At 44.7% G+C, this 21,977-nt stretch overlaps 2 protein-coding genes across 2 annotated transcripts in view; both read left to right on the plus strand.

The window, feature by feature from the left end:
* RAC2 (Rac family small GTPase 2) overlaps positions 1–5,214 on the plus strand; it is a 37,296-nt gene extending 32,082 nt beyond the window's left edge. Inside the window, exons 6-7 of the mRNA XM_003771126.4 lie at positions 3,676–3,808; positions 4,932–5,214. Coding sequence (XP_003771174.1) covers positions 3,676–3,806 — 131 coding nt within the window. The 3' untranslated portion in view covers positions 3,807–3,808; positions 4,932–5,214. The remainder of the gene's footprint in view (positions 1–3,675; positions 3,809–4,931) is intronic.
* A 7,869-nt stretch (positions 5,215–13,083) lies between these two features.
* SSTR3 (somatostatin receptor 3) lies at positions 13,084–21,493 on the plus strand. Its single transcript, XM_031938330.1, has 2 exons — positions 13,084–13,805; positions 19,917–21,493. The coding sequence occupies exon 2, from the start codon at positions 20,003–20,005 to the stop codon at positions 21,263–21,265; it is 1,263 nt and encodes a 420-aa protein (XP_031794190.1). The 5' UTR covers positions 13,084–13,805; positions 19,917–20,002; the 3' UTR covers positions 21,266–21,493.
* The last annotated feature ends 484 nt before the right edge of the window (positions 21,494–21,977 follow it).

Genomic DNA, 21,977 nt, shown 5'->3' on the forward strand with positions numbered 1-21,977 from the left:
GGCTAGTAAATGTTGTGTGGGAGGCCACATTTGAAGTCCAGGGCTAATGCTCTATCCACTGCACCACCCAGCTGCCCCATACTTATTCTTTAAAAAAATCATCACATTAAAATCAAATGGGAAGCAAATTTGAATCTTGATTTGGGCTAAGCCAGATTGGCTGCATATAACTGGTGTGCCTTGGATTTGACATCTCTGCTTTTGACACATCAAAGACAGGAGATTCCCAAAGTGCTTTTCAAACTTTAGCACTCTCTCTAAATGGCCACTCTTGTTGAAATCATTGAATTACACTATACAGGGTTTCCCTTTGAGGTGGTCTGGGCAGGCATCACCCCATTGTACAGATGGGAAAATTTAGGCAGAAAGAAGAGATCCAAGGTCACACGATAGAGTTGATTCAAGGGGTCAGGGTGGGGAGAATATGTCAGCTTTTTGAGGAAGCTCTATGTGTACTAAAGGATCAAGGAAAGGAAGGAGTCCCCAGAGGGTCTTGAAAGTATGTCTCCCGGGCTTTGTGTTCTGAGTAGAGGGTGAAAGAAGCAGGGATAGAACTTGAAGAATTTAACCTGGAAGTAGGAGTAAGCTGGGGTCAGCTCCAGCCTTTCTAGAGCCAATTGTTGAATTTTCATTGTGAGCATTTATACTTTGGAAGATGGCAAATACTCCAAATCAAGATTTGATTTCTTGTTTTATTGATTATCTAGGCTTATGAGGGTGATAGAGAAAATTTTAGTGATAAAGATGAAACTTAAAGTTGTATTCTGTAAATATCTTCCCTCCATCCCACAAGAAATAGTTGTTGAACATTCAGCAGCAAATGCCTGCCTTGGTCCAAATGTGATAAATATTATATTCGATTAGATTGAAAAGTTTCGTGACAGAGGAGAGTTCTGGAGTTTAGGAAAGAAATGGGTTTTTATAGAAAAAAGTATGGATTTTTCCCTAGGAAAGGTAAAAAGATGAAGAAGTAAGAAGTCTGATCCTCCATGTCTCAGGATAGCTAAGCTGATAGCGAGGACATCCAATATTGGGTTTTATGATGGTTGATTAAAGGACGTGGGTGTTTAATATGGAGAAGACTTAGAACAGACTTAGTGCATTTATGGGTAGGAAAAAGAGAAATGGGGGGAGGAAATGCTTGATAATTGAGAGGGGGAATGAGAACCACAGAAAGGACAAAAAAAAAATTCTAGCCCAAGAGGATTACTTTGGAAGTTATTGAATTTATAAGATACTTAAAAGAAAAGCTAATGGTTCATAATAGTTTTAAAGTTTCTTATATTAGCATCTTCCTCTGTTATATATAAGGAAATGCCCTTTTCCTTTGGTGTTTATTAGATTTAGAATAATTTTTCTTTTTTTATTATAGTTTTTTTATTTACAAGAATATGCATGGATAATTTTTCATCATTGACCCTTGCAAAACCTCTTCCAACTTTTCCTCTCCTTCCCCCCACTTCCTCCCCTAGATGGCAGGTTGACCAATACATGTTAAACATGTTAAAATATATGTTAAATCCAATATATGCATACATATTTATACAGTTAACTTGTTGTACAAGAAAGATCGGATTTAGAAATAAGGTAAAAATAACCTGAGAAGGAAAATAAAAATGCAAGCAGACAATGACAGAAGGAGTGGAAGTGCTATGTTGTGGTCCGCCCTCATTTCCCAGTGTTCTTTCGAATAGCTGGTTCCCTTCATTACTGAACAATTGGGATTGATTTGGTTTCTCTCATTGCTGGAGATGGCCATGTCCATCAGAATTGATCATCATATAGTATTGTTGTTGAAGTATATAACGATCTCCTGGTTCTGCTCATTTCACTCAGCATCAGTTCATGTAGGTCTCTCCAGACCTTTCTGAAGTCATCCTGCTGGTCGTTTCTAACAGAACAATAATATTCCATAACATTTATATACCACAATTTACTCAGCCATTCTCCAATTAATGGATATCCATTTAATTTCCAATTTCTAGCCACTACAAAAAGGGCTGCCACAAACATTTTTGCACGTATGGGTCCCTTTCCCTAGAATAATTTTTCTTAATAAAACTGTGAAAATGAAAAAAAAAAAGTTGGTCATGTAGAAGTGTTAGACAATTCTTGGTTTCAAAAGGGCAGAACTAGGAAAAGATTGTAGGAAGAGTAATTTCAACCCTACATAAGGAAAAATTTCTCTAAAATCAGAATATTAAAATAATAGAATGGAATGCTTGTGAGGTAAAACATTTTTGACTATTGGATGTATCGAGGTAGATGAAATATGAATTTCATATTTCCTAGAGATGCTGTAGGAGAATTTCTTCTCAGCTTATGCTCCGTGATCACTGATGTTCCCTAATCTCTAAGATCTATATTTCTGAATCAATTCAATAGACATTTATGATATGGTATCTATGCATGACACTAGGCTGAAATTTGACTTGATGAAAAGAAGCATTTTCTAATCATTAAAACTGTCCAAAAATTGAATGCTACTTTGCTAGGTAGTGAGTCCCCTATCACTGGGAATAGTTTAATGGAGGATAGATGTCCTCTTGCTTCTTGTCTTGGAATTTCATGCCTCAGATAAAGGCTTGGTTATATTATGTGACACTTTTTTGATTTGGGGATTCTGCAGCTTTACGTCCTCTCCCACTGGATTTTTGACTGCTATCAGGAACAATTGTTATGTTGGCCCTTTAAATTTGATTGGCCAAATTTTTCCCAGTCCTGATGGGAGAAGAGACAACATGTGACATTCAGGACTTGGGCCTGAATACTGATTACTGCCTGTGTGATCTTGAACAAGTCACACAGGCATTTGGTGTTTGAGTATGGATAAGCACAAGACCTGGAGTCAGGAAAACCTGAGTTTAAGCTGTTTGACCATGGGCAAGATACTTAAGCTGTGTGCCTCAGTTTTTTGTTTTTTTTTTTTTTTTATCCATAAAACAGGTGCTAATAATAGAACCTGTTTCACAAGGTTATAAGGATAAAATGAGATAGTATCTGTAAAAATGGTCTGCAAACCTCAATCCATCATATAAATGCTTGTTATAATTATTATTTTTATGCTAAAATTTTATTGATATCTCTATATCTCCTAAATTTACCTCTGTCTCCTCTTTTTTTTTTTTACTCCTGTATCCTTCTTTTTCCAGAGACCCATCCCATATGACAAAAAATATTCTTAGAGGAGAAAAAAGAGGGGGGAGGGAAAATAGTAAAATTGATTAATACTTTGAAAAAAATCTGAAAATATAGGACCTCCCACTTCTTTAAAGATGTAGGGAGAGGTACCTTTTTATATCTCTTTTTATGACCAGGATAAGTTACCTTTAATTTCTTTGGGCCTCAATTTCTTTATCTGTAAAGTAAGGGATTGGTCTAGAATGGCCTCTGAGATTTCTTTCACTTCACAAGGGAGGACCCTGTGATTTGCTCTTTTCCTCCATCTATCTCCTGCCCAATCTGATGACTTTGGGGAATGGATACCGTGGCTAACAATCTCTTTCTCTTCTTCCCTCCCTTTCTCTCTTTCTTTCTCTCCATTTCTCTTTTTCTCTGTCTCTGCCTCTCTCTCTCTCTTTCTGTCTCTCTGTGTTTGTCTCTTTCTCTCTCTTTCTTTCTTCCTTTCTCTTTCTTTCTCCCTCTCTCTCTTTTTCTCTCTCTCCCCTCCACCAGACTCTGTGAAGTATCTGGAGTGTTCTGCCCTCACTCAGCGTGGACTAAAAACTGTATTTGATGAGGCCATCCGGGCCGTCCTTTGCCCCCAGCCTACCCGACAGCAGAAACGCCCCTGCAGCCTACTCTAGGGGTAAGTACTTCAGATAGCTCCCTGGCCTGCACAGCTCCTTTTTGACAAAGACCCAATCAGTCAACATTTATCAGGCACCTACTATATGCCTGACACTGTACTTATAATGTCAGTCCTGGGTAGAGCTTCTCAGGGGGTGAAGTGTCTGAGGTTGGGCTCCCAGCATGAATGCTGGGTTGGTTTGATGTCACTTACCTGTGGAACTAAGGACAGAGTAGAGTGGAAGATTCCCAGGGGTAAAGCATGACCCACTTCATCCATTATAGAACCCTAGAACTAGAGCTAAAAAGACCCTCTCTTTTTACAATTCAATCCTATCTTTTTACAGATGAGGAAACTGAGATCCAAGGGAGTTAAGTCCAAAGTTACATGGATAACAAATGACAGAGATGAGATTTGAACCCAGGGGCATAGTGGAAAGACTCCCTGGGTGCTCCTCCTATGTCTAGCTATAAGTCCATAGGCTTGGCTTATCTTAAGAACATGTTTAGGTCTTTTTTAAGTCACTGAACCACTAGCCATAGAGAACAATAGATTTTTCAACCTTAAACACACTTGCATAGGGGGCAGATGAAGTATAATGGCCTGCTCAACTGTCTTTTTACCCAATCAGATCACTGCTTAATTAGATGTTGGGTTTGAGGGTGATTAATGTGGATTATCGTCAAAGAGTTCCTTAAGTATATACAATAGTCTCTTCATTTTCTCCTCATCATCTGCTTATGTCTTCAGAAAAAGCAGATACTTGTTAATTGAAAACATAATTACTCAAAAAATTAAGTCATTGTCAGGTGAGGTTGGAAATTGGAGATGTGATTAGACACACTATGAGAGGGACTTGTCCAGGTAAAGCCTGCTGGGGAGTCTTGGGAAACAGTGGAAAGTAGGCTGAATTTGGAGTATAAGAACACAAGTTCAAATCAGGCTTTGTCCATTTACTGTCTGAGTGACATTGGATAAGTCATTTTAATCTCTCCTCATCTGTCAAATAGGGTTATTGATGGTAAAGTGATCTCTAAGATCCAATCTAGCTCTAAATCTATGATCTTATGAGACAAGTGGAGGTGTAGATGAGCATAACCAAGGGACCTGCTAATTTTCATCCTTTCTCTTTCCTATCCAGGTATACCCTTGGTGCCTATCTGTTCCCCAGTGCTGTGTAGCTCTCCTCCCCAGTTTCAAAACTGGGGGCTTTTCAGCCAGTCAGCCTGCCTTCTCCCCTTGGCATTCCTGAACAAATGGATGGAGCTCTCGGTCACTAATCTCCCGCCCGCCAAAGACATTTCCAGGACAGGATCGTGTGAGCGCATGCAAAGCTGTTCCCCACTCTCTGCTTGGGGTCCCCTGCTACAGCCAGGGGCTTCTGGGGGAGATGACCAATAAAACAGACCTCTTTTACTGCAGTGGAAACGCTTGTGTGGGACCTCAACAGTGGATGCTCTATTGGGCCCCAAGAACCTTTGACCCACCCCCTCAAAGTCCTTCCTTCCCAAGTCTTTCCCTTCTCAGGCCCAGTTGTCTCCATCACCACCATCACATCATCCTTTCTGGTTAACAGTAATGATTCTGGCTCATAGGGATGATTATTTACATTTGTGCTCCTCCCTCCTCTAGCCATGAGATCCTAGACCTAGCTTGTCCTCCGACTGTTTTTAAGGAAGGAAACCCTAAGCCAAGGCATTGAACCACTAGGCCCACAGAACAATAGTTTCTTTACCTTCAACCCCCCACACTTGCATGGGGAACGGATGAAGTACATTCACCCACTCAACTGTCTCTTGCCCAGTCATACAGACAATTGAACTCAGGTCCTTCTGCGCTCTTTCTGCAGCTTCATGAAACATCCTCAGTTGACCTCAAGGATTTTGGGGCTTCCCGTCATAGAAACACTGAGGGAAAGCCCTTGGAAGAACAGAGCCATTCTTCCCTAGCCCACCCATTGCTCTACCAAGAAGAGCCTTGTCTTTCTTCTCCCAATGAACAGCTCTGTCAGCAGTACAGGAGGCCCACCTAAGAAACATCAGCTCACAAGTGGGATTTCTCCCCTTCTTATTTGGCAATCTTGCAGACCCTGTGTAGTAGAGAGCTCGGTGCCCCTTGTCGGGGATTTTGCCTGGAGCTTGGCTTCCTTAATGGGATAGCACAGCTAGTCAGGGGCAAACACAGGACTCAGTCTCTGAGCTGCTAGATCAAGAATGCCATAATTAGGGGTAGCTAGATGACTCAGTGGATAGAGTACTGGCCTTGTAGTCAGGAGGACCTGAGTTCAAATCTAGTCTCAGACACTTAACACTTCCTAGCTGTGTGACCCTGGGCAAGTCACTTAATCCCAATTGCCTCAGCAAAAAAAAAAAAAAAAAAAAAAAAGCCTTAATTAAAAGTATAACTCTCATTTCTATGGTATCTTGAGTTTTATGACAATCTATAACAGGTAAGAAGTGCTTCCTAACCCCTCAGGGACTGAGGCCCATGTCTTCCCTTAAGATGCCCTGGGAAGATGACCACTAGAGGGAGACCCCCCCATCCCTCCCCCCCACACACACCGCTCCAGCCTCCTCTCTGTAAAACTCATTATAAAAAGCTTGGAAGAAACAGTATCTGGGCTCCTAGTCAGGGAACCTCTGGGCTCTTCTGCTTAAACTCTATGTGATTGTGCATTTGTCCTTTCCCTCTCTGAGGTTTCATTTTTTTCATCAGTAAAAACGGGGGTATGCTGGGCAAGTCATTTAACCTCAATTGCCTCAGCAAAAACAAAACAACAACAAAAACAAAAGCAAAAAAAAATAATAGGGATATGAATCTTTGCTCTCACTCACAAGATTTTTGCTTCAAACATGAAAATGGTCCCCACACCTGCAAAAGTCCCTAGAAATGGGAAACGTCATCATTATTAAGAATAGCCCATGCAAAGTGCTGGGCCTCCTGAGGAGGCAACATAGGTGTCCGCCTACGTGTGATTTGAGGGCCACACTTAGGAATGGATCTTTCCCTCACCCACACAAATAGGTTTTGATATTCGTATTCTGTTGTGTACAGATGCTTTCACGTTTACTAGTTTGCCTGCTATTCCCATCAGAGCCTATCTATGAGGCAGGGAGTAGAGGTATTTTTAGAACATTTACAAATGAGTAAACTGAGGCTCAAGGAAGGTTTGTTCCAGTTCACATATCACTAGTTTGCCTGATATTCCATCAGAGCCTGTTTATGAGGTAGGGAGTAGAAATGTTTTTAGGACATTTACAAATGAGTAAACTGAGGCTCAAGGAAGGATTGGTCCAGTTCACATATCACTAGCTTCCCCACTATTCCCATCAGATCCTATCTATGAGGCAGGGAGTAGAAGTGCTTTTAGAACATTTACAGATGAATAAACTGAGGCCCAAAGAAAGATTGTTCCAGTTCACATAGCTTGTAAGGATTTGCACTCAGATCTTCTGATTCAGCATCCAGGGAACATTTAATTACACAGCAGAAAGCTCCTAAAATTCTACCCTGTGTCTGGGGAGGTGGAGAAGAATAGAGATGGGGAAGGCTGTCCTGCCTTGGAGCATGAGTTTGTCATCTTCAAAAATTCTCCATTCAAAGATGTGAAAACTGAATTCAGAAGAGCAAAGTGACCAGTGTCACATCATCCCACTCCAGTGTGAAGTCGTCTCAATCCCATCCTGTTTCCCATGTCCCTCCCCCTTACTCTAGATCCAAAGGAAGGATAGGTCTTGAGATGAGGAGCTGGAGGTCTGAATATGGACCCAGGTTCTCCTGTTTTGACCAGAGTCTGGACTGAGCCTGCCTCTTTTCTCCAGAGAAATGAGGAAACTGAGATGGGAGAGAGAGAGAGAGAGAGAGAGAGAGAGAGAGAGAGAGAGAGAGAGAGAGAGAGAGAGAGAGAGAGACAGAGAGAGAGAGAATGAGTGTGTGTGTGTGTGTGTATGTGTGTACATGCACGTGCCTGCTCAGACTGAAGCAGAGGGAGCCACCAGAGCATGAGTCACCCAGCTAGATGCACACCCTGCAGTCTCTCGCATGCCCTGCAGTTTTCTGACTAGCAAATAGGAGACAAACAACCGGGGCCGGGGATGGATGCAGGACCACTGAGCTGGGAGCAGATGAAAAGCAGTGGGGTCATATAAACTGGGACCTCCCTGTTGGATGGGGTTCACTACATCCTACTAACACACACAACAGCTAGCCCAGTCCTGGGTCCCCAGGGATGGCTATTTTTATACAGCCAGGCAACACCCTGCCCCCTCCACATACATTTTTTCTCTGTCTCTTTCTCTCTCAAATTTTGAATAGGACAATTTGCCTGCTCCCAAACAAATAGTAACTCAGTGCCCCCTTTGGGTAAAGCACCCTGTTCTAAGCCCTGTGGGAAAGTAAACAAAAAGGCAGACAGCCAGTCCTTATCCTCAGGGAGCTCCCAAACTTACAGGGAGATGGTTATTGACCCCAGGGGACGTCATCATCTGATGTCATTTCCCTATGCTTGGGGAACCTTTGATATGAAGGCTTTTGCTCTTAAGAACAGGCAGCAAGGAACCTCAGAGACCATTAAATCTAACCCTTTCATTTGACAGGTGAAGAAACTGAGGTAATGGCTTGCTTAAGATCACACGGGTATTAAGCAAACTGAGGGGGATTTAAAATTAGTCCTCTGACTCTAGTAGAGATAGAGTCCCTGCCTTTAGGCAGCCAGCTCCCAGACTGATGTGGAAGACAAGTTTTTTGTCCTTGAGGAGAGCCTATTTAAGAGGGGGAAGCAAACTCTCCCTCCCCAGCCTGGCCCCCAATCCATTAAAGGAGATCCAGCTCCTGCTTTATGGGGAGACCCTGGTCTAAAAGGAGCAAATATAGCCCTTATCCTTGGAAGAGGGATAGGGGCTTTATTTGCTCCTCTTAGACCAGGGAAGAGAGGTCAGGAAGAGGACAGTCTAAGTTGGATGGTGATTACAATCCCCATCTCTGGAGAACCTCAAATCCTTAGAGAAAGACAGGTTTTGGGTCTCAAGAGAAGATCCAGCCCCTCAGGGACCTTCTAATGTGATGTGGATCAGATCAGGTGGGGATAAGATCAGAACCCATGGCAACTATCATGAAAAGGTAGATGAAGAGACTGGGATGTGTGAACTGATCCATCTGTGAAAGAAATGTCTGGGGTATTAGTTTAAAAAAAAAAAAAAGAAAGAAAGAAAAAAGAAGAAAAAGAGGAGAGCAAGGAACTCGAAATCTCTATCCTTCTCACTCCCACCCCAAGCAGCTCCACATAATTCAGAAAGGGGCTTGGACATCATCTCATCTGAGAGTTCTCAAACTACGGCCTTGGGCCAGATGCAGCAGCTGAGGACGTTTATCCCCCCCCCCCCCCAGGGCTATGAAGTTTCTTTATTTAAAGGCCCACAAACTACAGTTTTTGTTTTTCTATAGTCTAGCCCTCCAACAGTCTGAGTGACAGTGAACTGGCCCCCTATTTTAAAAGTTTGAGGACCCCTGATAGTCCAACTGCTTCATTTTACAAAGGAGGGAAGTGAGGGTCTTCCCCAAAGGAAATGAATTTCCCTATACAGGAAGATGGAGAAATTGGACTTGCCCATGGTCATACTGCAAGTTAGTTGAAGTCAGGGATAAAATCCTGTCCTTACAACTCCAGGTTGGGTTTGCTTTCTTCTAAGCCCCACTGAAATTGAACCTGTCTTTGGATTATCTGCAGCTTTCTGCAGAGCAGGGGCCAGAAAGCAATCTATAACCAGAAGGGTAGACTTCAGAGGCTTGGACCAAATGGTTCAAATCATGGAACATGCTGTCCTCCCTTTTGAACCCTAGAGGGTGCTATTAAAAAGGAAAGCTTTGGACTGAAGCAAAAGAAAGATGGTAACTGTGGAGTAATGAAGTGGCCTAAAGAAGCTGCTGGAGAATAATGAATTTTTAGTTTTCCTCTCTTTGCATATAATGAGCCATTTTTAGTCATGCTTCCCAGAATAGTTTTTAAATGCATAAAATAAAATACTTAGTATTATAAAGGAAATTGATTCTTCTGTTCCTCAATAACCTATGCTTATTAAGTGCCTACAGTGTACCAAGCAGGGCGCTAAGCTTTGGGAATACAAAGGAAAAAAAAAAACAGTCAAAAGACATTCCCTGTCTAAAGAGAGCTTCTAATTTAATTCAGTTCTGTTGGGATAGTTATTAAAATATTTTTGTTCCTTATGGAGCTCATTTATGACTTGTTCATAAATGATAGGGCTATTTAAATATTCTACTTTTGTTATTCTGGATAGGTTATTTTTGTAAAAATTCACCCAGAAAAAAATATATATTTTTAAAGTTCACAGAACCATTGAAATATCCCCACTAGTTCCTTTGGGGTTTGTGGACCTCGGTTAAGAACTTTTTTGAATGGATAACAATTGCTCAAGATCAGAGAATCACAGATTTAGCACTGGAAGAGCCCGCAGAGACCCTTTAATTGAACCCTCTCATTTATAGTTTATGAAATATGGAGCAAAGTCAAGGGAACTGTCCATGGTCACAAAACTAGGAACCATCAGTCATTTGTCCCAGTATTCATAGAATTATATCTTTGGGGCTGGAAGGGATTTTGGAAGCCATCCAGTCCAATCCTCCTCATTTTCCAGATAAGGAATTGAGGCCCAGGGAGGATCACAGGATCATTGATGTTGAGCTAGAAGAGATCTCAGATGCCGTTCAGTCCAATCTCCCTTTATACACAAGGAAGTAAAATGACTTACCCAGGAACAAACATCAGAGATGGTTTTTGAACCCAGACTCTAATTCCAGAGCCCCCGAGCATGATCCCTTATTCTCTGAGGCAAGGATCTCAGGGACTAGAAGGATGCACCCTGAGTTCTTTGTAATCATCATTCTCTACATTCACAAAGAAATGCTCTTGACTCTTTTAAGTTCTTTCAGAGTTTAAAAAAAGTCATTTGATAATCCCAACCCTCTGTGAAATTAGCACCTCAGAAAGTCAGATAATGTGATCCCCATTCTACAGATGAGATAATGAAGGCACCTAAGATCAAGTGCCTTAATTGCAAACCCCACAGCTTTTTCTTCCCTGTTCTGTGGGCTCTACACTAGAGCTCTTGTTTGGTGACTCACTGAATTGTGCAGTTGACCCTAAAGCCTTGAAGGCTAGGCCTACTGTACCAGGGCCCACCAAGCTGGAAAGGCTCAGAACTAAGAGCAGAATGACGCATGTTGTGCTCATCATCCAAGGACAAACCTGGCTCCATCAGAGAGCTCATTACCAGACGATTGATTGGTCACCAGGGAAGGAATTTGTCTTTTTAACTCACCAAAAAAAAAAGATAGTTTAGCAAAGCCTGAAAAGGTTGCACTTTGCTTTGGTGGAGGGAGTGGTCTCTGGTCCAGATTTAGAGCTGGAAGGGATTTGTCTACAGGAGCTACATCCTCCATCCCTCCTCATTTTATAGATGAAGAATCTGGGAGATTTAAGTTACCTACCCAACATCACAGCCACAAACGAGGTCTCCTCTCCACCTCTTCCTCCCAGCTTGTCTAGCTTCCTTCAAACCTCCACTCAAATTCTACCTTCTATATAAGGGCCTTCCTTCTGAGATTACCTCCTATATGTATATATGTGTATATATATATATATATATATATATATATATATATATACACAAAAATATATATATATATAATAAACATATATATACATATTTGTATATATATACTATATATACACATATATATGTATATATGTGTATATATATATACACACACTTCCTATATATACTGTATACATCTTATATGTTTTAATTGTTTGCATCTTGGCTCCCTCATTACACTATGAGCTTCTTTCAGGAAGGGTCCCTGGTTTTGCCTTCCTTTCTATCTCTAGCACTTAACCCAGGGTCTGTTATACAGTAGGTGCTTAATAAATACTTTTTGATAATGATGATGATTTGAAATCAAGCCCTCTAGAGTCTAACACTATATTCCTTTTGGCTGGGGGTCATTTGATGTTTTTCACCCTTTGAGGTATAATCCTGGGTACTGAGGCCTGAAAATTCTGCAGTTCCCCTGCCTGCTTTTGGGGGGACCTCCTCCCAATAGACTTGGAAATACAGTGTACCCCTTTCTCTCCTCCATGGTTAAATTTATGGACTGATCACAGGAATTTGCCAGATGGGAAATTTTGGTGGAGGGAAAAAGTTGGGGAGCAAAGGGTGAGTCACAGGGGAGTTAAGGGTGTCCACCTGGCTGGTCAGAGATGTTAGCCCTGGAGCGCAGCCCTACAGATCTAAGCTGATGTAGATCCAGAGATTGATATACACGTTCACACAGTGGGTTGGACTATTGGGGCCCATGGAACCTTGGGAAGCAAGGAAGAGAAGGGAGGAAAGAGCTTATAGGTTTAGAATATGAGGAAATAGAAAGTTGGAGATGTGAAGTGTTTATTTTCAAGGTTACTTGAAAGTCACAGGCAGGGTAGAAGGTTCGTAGACCTGGGGTAGAAAGGATCTCAGAAGACATTTATTCTAAACCCCACATTTGACAGATAAGGAAACTGAGACCCAGTCAGATCAAATGAAGAAACTGCTAGGCTCAAATATTTACAGCTGAAAGCTCCCCGGAGAATCATCCTTTCTTTTTACCGATAAGGAAAATGTCCCAACGAAGCGAGATAGTCAGAGCTGGAGCTAAGGTCTGAATACTGATGCATTAATTCTAGCCCTAGTGATCTCTTCACCATAGAACTGGGGCTCTCTGGTAGAGGATTGAGGTTTTCCCTCCCACCCATCCTACCCATCGGCTTCCCCCAGGACCTGCCCATTCTAATTCTTGGGAGAACAAGGTTTGGAGGGGCGGCGAGAGGAGGGAGTGACAGATGTTATCCTGGAAAATGGCCTGACATGGATCTCGACACGGCAGCAGGCGAGGGGCAGGCTGGAGGGGTGGGGGCCTGCTTTGGGCTGGCACCCCACTGCCTTCTGCCGATGGGCCCACTTCTCTAACTTTAACTAGCTTCTAGCTCCAAGGCCCAGCGTGGGTGGCTGAAATCTCCCCGGTAACAAGGGTCTGCCCCCTCCTCCTTTCTCTCCTCTTCCCTCCCCTCTTCTCCCTAACCTTCTGTCCTTCCTCCTATCCTCTTACACTAGGCACCTGCTCTCTGCATTCCCCCTCTGCCCCTCCTCCTTCCCTCCTCCTTTCCTCCCTCCCTCTCTCCTCCTTCTCTCTCTCTCTCTCTCTCTCTCTCTCTCTCTCTCTCTCTCTCTCTCTCTCCCACACCCCCTCATTCTTTTTCTCCTCTTCCCTGGCTCCCTGTCACCATCTGTGGAACAGTCATTCTCTGTCACTCTCCTTCCCACCCCCTCATTCTTCCTTTCTCTGTTGTTACCTCTTTCCCTGCATCACTCCTTCTCTCTCCCCTTCTCTTTCTCTCCTTCCTCCTTTCCTCCTGCTCCTCAGACATCTCTCCGTCCCTTGCTAAGCACTCCCCCTCCATCTTGCTACCCACTCATTGTGTCTTTCCCACCCCTTCATCCTTTTATACCTCAGTCCTCTCCCCCTCTCCCCTTACCGAGTTTCCTTTATTCTCATTGGCTTCTGAGGCTGCCCAACACCCTCAGGAGCTTTCCTTTCCTCGTGGAGGGCCTCTCCCTAAATTCTTCCCCCCTTCACCAACAACCCCCTCTTGACTTTTTCTCGTACCCAGGAGGCACCTGAGAGATGTGGGGAGAATCACTCAGCATCAATGGGAAGGCAGGGATGGAGACCATATGGGAGACCCTCAGCAGACAGGTGTGACCATTTCGGGGCTAGTGGCGTGCCCCCTTGTGGGGCACAGCTGCATTCTGGAGGCTGGGCACTGGGAGGCCAAGCTTCAACAGGAGACCAGACCCTAAAAATCCCCTGGGTCCAGGGAAGGAGCTGTGGGAGCACCTTAACCCAAATCAAAGGGAATCAAGGGAAGATAAATCGTCGAAGGAACCCCTCATCTGACGAGAAGGTAAGGAGGCCGAAAATTCTATTGCTATTGAGGCTAAGCCCTACAACCCCGCCCCCCTCTTGGTCTTCTTCCACCTAGAGCCAGAGTTTGAGTCGGCATGGGACAGGAAGGTGGCTTCAGGTGGGTGGCAGCTGGAGCTCTCAGACTTTAGTGGGGAAGTGGAGGGAAGGGAAAACCTCCTGTGATCATGTCAAGGGACCTTGGAAACAGAGTCACCAGTCTTAAATTATTAGTATTCAAAAGGAACTCATCACATAGACTGTTAGGATCTAGAAGATTGGAAGGAGAAAGGACAATAGAACATTAAATGTTGGACCTAGAAGAGATTTTAAAATGTATCACGTTAAGACAAAACATGTTAAGGCTGAGAGTAACTTTTGGGCTGGGCTAGAGATAAGTAGGGCTGGAAAGGACAATAGATCATAGAGGGCTGGGACCAGAAGGCACCTTAAAGTGGGAAGGGGCCTAAGGGACCATCTGTTCACCCATCATATTTTACAGATCAGGAAAGTGAAGGAAAGGGAAGTGAGTAACATGCCCAAAGTCAAATAGACCAAGTGGAAGAGATAGTTTCCAAACTCCCCTACTCTACTCTTTGCAGTCGGTCATGTTGCTCTCCTGAGTTGTCTGTTTTTCCCTAATGACCAAGTAGTCTTTGTCTCCCGTCACACTGCCTAGAATGGGACGTTTCCCCTAGAACTTTTCCAGCTTAATTCCATGAAGTGGAATATGGGTATGGAATGATCAATGGGACTGGTCTATGAAGCTCCCACCCTTTAGGGAAAGGGTCAAAAAATGGAATCTATATCCCTTCTTCTACTAGGGAGGAAGAAGCTTTCCTTGTCCCAGAAACTCTCACTCCAAAACCAAGGGGATCCCAATTGCCTTAGTGCCTGGACCTTTATCCAAAATCAGGATGTTAGAGCTGGGAAGACTTTTCTGTTGGGAAGTTTCTTTCCTTGGCCCTTTCCATGGGCTCTTACCAATTCCAGGTCTTCCCCTCCCTCTTCTTCTGGTCTAAATTCAGAGGGAAAGGTAGAAAATCAAAATTCCTAGGCTAAGTTGGGTTCTGGATAAAGGAAGGTAGTGAAATCTTAGGATTGGACCAGAATGGGAAAATTCAGTTGATTTCATGGCTACAGGACATGAGTAGATGCAAAAAGAAACTGTCAACAGTATGATGGAATAGGAACAGGACTACACTGGGAATCAAGAGTCCTGGGTCCAAATCTGGGCTCTGATTCTAATCTGAATTTCCAAATTCATTCAAGAAATAGTTCCCAGTTGCTCTGGAGGAGATCTAAAGTTATAAAACACAGGTTATTTCTTAAGGAGGTCACAGTTTAGAAGGAAAATAAGCCATTAATACTGATAAGTAAAATAGATGGAATACTTTTTGTTGTTGCTATACAGTCATGTCAATTGTGCTGGACTCTCTATAAGCCCATTTTCAGTTTCTTGGCAAAGATATTGTGGGGGGGGGGGTTAGCCATTTTCTTCTCCAGGTCATTTTATAGATAAGGAAACTGAGGCAGACAGGGTAAAGTGATTTGAAGTCTGGCCCAAGACTAGTCCACAGCTACTAAGTGTAAGGCCAGATTTGAACTCAAGTTGTCCTGATTCTGGGCTTGGTGTTCCAACCACTGAGCCATCCAGCTAATATGATAAAGGAATAAAAGAGACAAACAACCAATTAAATGAGAGGGTGGGGTCAGAGGAGAAAGTTCTTTACCAGTTGAGGGAAGATTTAACAAAAAAAGGAGATGGGCTTTAAACTGAGCTTTAAAGGATGGAGATGAATTGACCAAGTATCATTGATCAGGATTGATCAATAGACTGACTATAAGGAATTCTGAGATTTCTTCCAGTTCTGACTCTCTGATTCTGTGATATTTCAGGGAACTGCTGAGTGGGTGGAAAACTTGAACCAACTGAAAGAATGAGGGACCAGTCAGAAAGACACAGCAGGAAGGGGAGCAGTCAGTGACTCACTGTGTCCCAAGGGCAGAGCTCTTGGACAGAGATGGGATAGAGAGGGGGTGCAGTTGGGGGGGTCAAGGGAGATGAGCTTTAGCATGGACTTGAGTCTACAGAATGTCCTTGTAGCTCCTGCACTAGAGGGTCATGGGACACCAGCTCAAAATCTGCAAGGGGCCACCACAAATCCTGGACATACTGTGTGACCTTGAACAACCTTCTCTCTCTCTCTCTCTTTCTCTCTCTCTCTCTCTCTCTCTCTTTCTCTCTCTCTCTCTCTCTCTCTCTCTCTCTCTCTCTCTCTCTCTCTCTCTCTCTCTCTCTCTCTCTCTCTCTCCCCCCTTCCATCATCCCTGCATTTTGTAGCACGGGCCTTAGATTCCCAGAGCTCCTTAAACCACAAGGAGCTGGACACTGAGTCCATCCTCTGCAAAGATCTCAGAGAGAAAAGAATAGCCCATCCTTCCCTCCTTCTCTCAGACCAGGAGAGTGAACAAAATTGTATCTGAGTCCTTTGGAAAGAAAAGACGTCACCTAGATTGCAGAGCTAATTTTGGAAGTTTTATGGAGAGCTGCAGTCTTGCTTCTCAGCTCTCCCAAGAGGCTGATGTACTTTTTCAAGAAAGGTGAAGTCCAGTGCTGGGAGGGCAGGAAAGGGAAGGCAGGAAGAAGAGGAAGATATAAATCAATCTGTGTTTTCTGGGGATAATACTGTTTTACCCTCTTTTCCAATATTTCCTCTCTGAAAGGAAGTGTGAGCTTTTGAACATGAGATTTCTGCCCTCACTAAGTTTGTGTATAGTGGAGGGAGAGGAACAGCTAGAGAAGGGCCAGAAAAATTGGTGGGTTCTTGGAGAGAATCATAGCTCACGGTCCCACTGTCTCTGTTCTCTCAGTACAGTAGGATTCAAAGCTTAGGAAGCTAGAATAGTTCCACTTTGAGAATTCCTTCTTTCTCTCCTAAGGCATCAGAGCATCTGTAAGGAGGGGCAACAGTGGCTTGGGGTAGATAATCTCTAAAGTTTCAACCAACATGGAATAAATGAATGGATGAGAATTTATGAATTACTTACGATATACCAGATATTGAACTAAGCTCTGGGGGCCCCAATTAAAACAAAATCCCTGCCTCAGAGAGCTTGTGTTCTAATGGGAGACAATATACGTATGGGAACGATGGCTAGAAAGGGTTTTCCCTCAAAATTGCAGTAATGGTAAGTAAAGTCACAGAGCTAGAGATGGGGACTAGCAGGGAGTAGGGGATTTCATTGACATGAGGAACTCCAGGATAAGTAAGTTCCCTCTACCAATGTACGCTGGAGCCTCCTTTTCAGGACCCAGAGTGCTCTGAGTAGTTTGCTCAGGGTCACATGCTCAATATGTATTAGTGGCCAGAGCGTGAACTTGTGTTTTCCTGACTCTAAGGTTGGGTCTAACACACTACACTAATGTACAGGAGTGCACTAAGTGCAGGAATAATGGTAATGTTGATTTACTATGCCCAACGCAAGGAGTGGAAGTAGAGGAGTGGGATGAAGCACGATTTGAGGGTCTGGAGCGTGTCAGATTGAGCTGGTGTTTACCGCTCTGGACCATATAACCCCAAGAGGTTGGGCCAATAGCAGAAGCACCAAGAGGCTGGGTGATATAGCAAGAAAATATCCAGGATGGGCCATGATTAGGGTCAGAGAAAGCTAAATAAATTCTAGGAACTTGTGTCTTCCCAAACCCTTGTGCCAGCTTTGGAATGGGCCAATGGTAGGAGGTCAAGGGTAAGGGTGGAAAGGACCAGCTCTGTTCCTGTGGGCTGCAGAACTGCAGAACAGTGGGAGCAGCATCACCATTGGGCTCTGAAGGCAGAATAGAAAAGTCCTTGCCTTTGGCATCTGTTTATTTTCCCTCTTCTCATCATTTCTTCCCCCTCCAAGACTTTTGGGATTTTTTGGATTTTCTAGTTATCCCAGGTAACCAAAATGCTAACTTCTTTATCATTTGACTTTAAAGAAAGGTGGAGACATCAAGACTCACAGAACCAGACCCTAGAGGTGCAATTAGGATAGGGCAGAGACCAGGGTTTAAGTTTGAGGGAATACGCCTACAGGCAGCCCCCTGTTCTACTGATGCCTAAGGCTAGCCCTGCCCCTGGGGAGGACTTCTCGCCTCTCTCTTTACTAAGTATCATTGGCTAAGAGTTGTCCTCAGGCGGAGGCTCTATGTTACCTGGGGAAAAGGGTAGGAAAGTGTGGGAGGATTCCTAGCATCCTCTGAGTATAAAGCCTCCTCTTCAGACTCACTGGCCGCTGAAATCCTGAGGTAGGCAAGGAGGCAGGCAGGCAGTTGCTTGGTTGATTGGTCAATCACTTATACAGTCAGTCACACAGCTCTGCCACTTACTGATATGTGTCCTTCTCTGGGCCATTGATTACTCATCTTGAAATTGGGAATGATCCTCCTCATGTTGGTGGTTTAGTGGAATTATGGGAAAAGAGCTTTATAAAATGTCAAGGAAACAAATTACTGTTACCGTTACGATTATTTCTGAGTGAAATGAGGGGATAGAATTAGGTGGTCTCTGTAGAAAATCATAGAACTGGGATAGAACCTTACAATATGGAGCTGGGCGGGACAATAGGCTTCCAGGGACACAAAGGCAGCAATCAAACAGTCCCTGACTTCAGGGAGCTTCTATCAGACAGAAAACCACTAGGAGTCATTATTTTTCTTTTTCCTTTTTTTTTTTTTTTTTGTGTGTGTGTGTGTGTGTGAGACAATTGGGGCTAAGTGACTTACCCAAAGTCACACTGCTAATAAGTTTCTGAAGTGGGATTTGAACTCAGATCCTCCTGACTGACTACAGGAGTGGTGCTTGATTCACTGTAACATCACCTAGCTGTCCCTGGAGACCTTGCTTTTCAAATGTTACATTCAATCCCCATTCCTACAACTCAGAGTTCAGAATAAAAGGGACCAAATGAGTAGGTGATCAGGGAGAGAAAGTGGTTTTTCTGAAGTAACTCTAAAGGCCAGGAAAGATTTGGAGGGGAGAAGAAAACTGTCTCCTTTTCCTTTACCTTTATAGAAAAAAAGATGCATCTTCCAAGGTCCCTCCTTCTAGCCCTAAAGTCAACCCTTGGGCTGTCCTTTGGGGGATAAGGTGGGGCCAAGAGGAAAGAAAACATGAAGGCTTGTAAATCAAGTCACCATTATGTCAAAGAAAGAGTTTCTGGCTCTCATCCCCATCCAGCTATTGACAAGCCTTCTCCCCAGCCCTGTGATAGAGGGGAGGCAAAGATCCTGGCTTCACATTCTACCCGGCACTTATTACCTTTGCAATCTTTGGAAATCTCATTTATCTTTTTCTTAATCTCATTTTTCTCATCTGTAACAAAGAGATGATTGCATTGGATGGATTTTGAGGTCTCTTAAAACTCTAGAAGTGAGAGAAGAATTAGATATTAGGAACAACTTCCTTAGGAGCAGAACTGTCCAAAAATGAAATGGGCAACATAGAGTTGGTAGAGTCTTCAACCCTGGAGGTCTCAAACAGAAGTTTGGGTGATTATTTGTCAATGATACCACATTGAGGATTATAGGTTGTTTGTTGATCTCTGGGTCCTTCCATATCTGAGATTATGCAATTGACTGGGGTGTGTGTGTGTGTGTGTGTGTGTGTGTGGGAGTGGGAGTGTGTATGAGTGTGAGTGTGTGTGTGAGTGTGAGTGTGTGTCTGTGTGTGAGTGTGTGTGTGAGTGAGAGTGTGAGTGTGTGTGAGTGTGTATGTGAATGTGTGTGTGTGAGTGTGTGTGTGAATGTGTGTGTGAGTGTGTGTGTGAGTGAGAGTGTGAGTGTGTATGAGTGAGTGTGTGTGTGTGAGTTTGTGTGAGTGAGAGTGTGAGTGTGTGTGAGTGTGAGTGAGTTTGTGTGTGTTTGGGTAATACAGATGAGTAGAAGGCAGGAGGGTAGTAGTGAGGGAAACCAGATTCTGACACAGTATCTACAACTGGTGTCACTAAAACCCTAGATGAGCATTCCCTATTCTAGACCTGACAATCCAGTAGATGACATCCCAGAACTCTGAGGACAAAAGCAGACATAGAGTCAGATATAAAATTAGTCTGGGTATTTTCTCCCTAGGATTGGAGCAGATTGTAGCCCTCAAAGGTGACTCTGCTGACCGCCATCTTTGTCCCTCTCCTGCTCGGCTGGCCTCTCCATCCAGCATGGACATCGCCAGCTCCCCTTCTCCAGCGTCTGCATCCTCAGAGCCAGAGAATGCCTCTCTCAGCTGGCCAGAAGACTCTTTCATGGGAAACCTGTCCGCATCCCCAGGCAGTACGGGTCTGGACGTGAGCGGCGTACTGATCCCCCTGGTATACCTGGCGGTGTGCGTGGTGGGCCTGCTGGGCAATTCCCTGGTGATCTACGTGGTGCTTCGGCACACCGTGAGTCCGTCGGTGACCAACGTCTACATCCTCAACCTGGCCCTGGCTGATGAGCTCTTCATGCTGGGCCTGCCCTTCCTGGCTGCCCAGAACGCCCTCTCCTACTGGCCCTTTGGCTCTCTGATGTGTCGCCTCGTCATGGCCGTCGACAGCATCAACCAATTTACCAGCATCTTCTGCCTGACCGTCATGAGCGTGGACCGCTACCTGGCCGTGGTGCACCCCACCAGATCGTCCCGCTGGCGCACGGCTCCCGTGGCGAGGGCGGTGAGCGCGGCCGTGTGGGTGGCCTCGGCGGTCGTGGTGCTGCCTGTGGTCGTTTTCTCGGGAGTCCCGCGGGGCATGAACACCTGCCACATCCAGTGGCCGGAGCCGGCCGCCGCCTGGCAGACGGGCTTTATCGTCTACACGGCGGCTCTGGGCTTCTTCGGGCCGCTGCTGGTGATCTGCCTCTGCTACCTTCTCATCGTGGTCAAGGTGCGCTCGGCCAGCCGGCGAGTCCAGGTGACGTCCTCCAAGCGGCGGCGGTCGGAGAGGCGGGTCACACGCATGGTGGTGGCCGTGGTGGCCCTCTTTGTGTTGTGCTGGCTGCCCTTCTATGTGCTGAACATCGTCAACGTGGTCTGTCCCCTGCCCGAGGAACCCTCCCTCTTTGGCGTCTACTTCCTGGTGGTCGTGCTGCCCTATGCCAACAGCTGTGCCAACCCCATCATCTACGGCTTCCTCTCCTACCGCTTCAAACAGGGCTTCCGAAGGGTCCTGCTTCGGCCCTCCAGGAGGGTCCGAAACCAGGAGCCACCCACCGGACCCCCTGAGAAAACGGAGGAGGAAGAGGAAGAGGAGGAGGAAGAGGAGGAGGAGGAGGAGGAGGAAAGAGAGGCCAGAAAAGCCATGAATGGACGAGTCAGTCATATCAGCCAGGCGGGCAATGGGGGGCAGGAGCAACCACCCTGCAGACCCTATGGCAGTGAACAGAAGCCTTTCCCAGAGGAGCCACCTGGAGGGGAGAAATCCAGCACTCTGCAGACAAGCTATTTGTAATCAGTGGGGCGTGACTGGACAGGGAACGAGAGGAACTGGGGAGAGGATGAGAGGGAGGGGGTTTGGGGTGTCACCGAGTGGGTGGGGAGACCAGGCATCCATAAGACCCATCTCCACCCCTGGATGACCACTGAGGGAAAAAATAGGGAGTGGTGGAAAAAAAGAGATAGAAGCCTGTGTGCCAGTGGTGAAGGTGGGAGATAAAATTCTGTGTGTCGGTGGCCAAGTCACTTAACCTGCGTTGCCCTCGGTTTCCTTATCTGCAGAGTTAGAGGTACAGACAAAATGATGTCCAAGAGACTTTCTAGTTCCAGATCTTATTTCCTGTGACCCTAAGTGGGAGCAGGGAAGGCTCAGTCTGACTGAAATAAGCTCTTTCCCGAGTAGCTGTCCCTTAAGTGTCTTGGGGAGAGGGGACTTTTGGATCTGGGAAGGTAACAGTCTCTGAATAATGATCCTTTTCTTCTCCAGATGTTAATAGACCACATCTGGAGTATTGTGTCCAGTCCCAGTGTCCCATTTTAAGAGAAACATTGACCAGTGGCATTGTGTCCAAAAGACGGTGGTCAAAATGGTGAGGGGACTGGACACTATGCTCTATGAAAGTTGATCGAAGGCAACTGGGTCTGAATCTCTACCACTTTTTAGCTTTGTGATCTTATTCAAGTAACTACATTTCTCCGGGACTCAGTTTCCTCATCTGTAAAATGAG

The sequence above is a fragment of the Sarcophilus harrisii genome, chromosome 5 (assembly GCF_902635505.1).
Source record: "Sarcophilus harrisii chromosome 5, mSarHar1.11, whole genome shotgun sequence".
NCBI classification, from domain to species: Eukaryota; Metazoa; Chordata; class Mammalia; order Dasyuromorphia; family Dasyuridae; genus Sarcophilus; species Sarcophilus harrisii.

Excerpts from the sequence above, each read along its gene's own strand:
- SSTR3 (XM_031938330.1), top strand. The coding sequence starts at position 20,003 with ATGGACATCGCCAGCTCCCCTTCTCCAGCGTCTGCATCCTCAGAGCCA.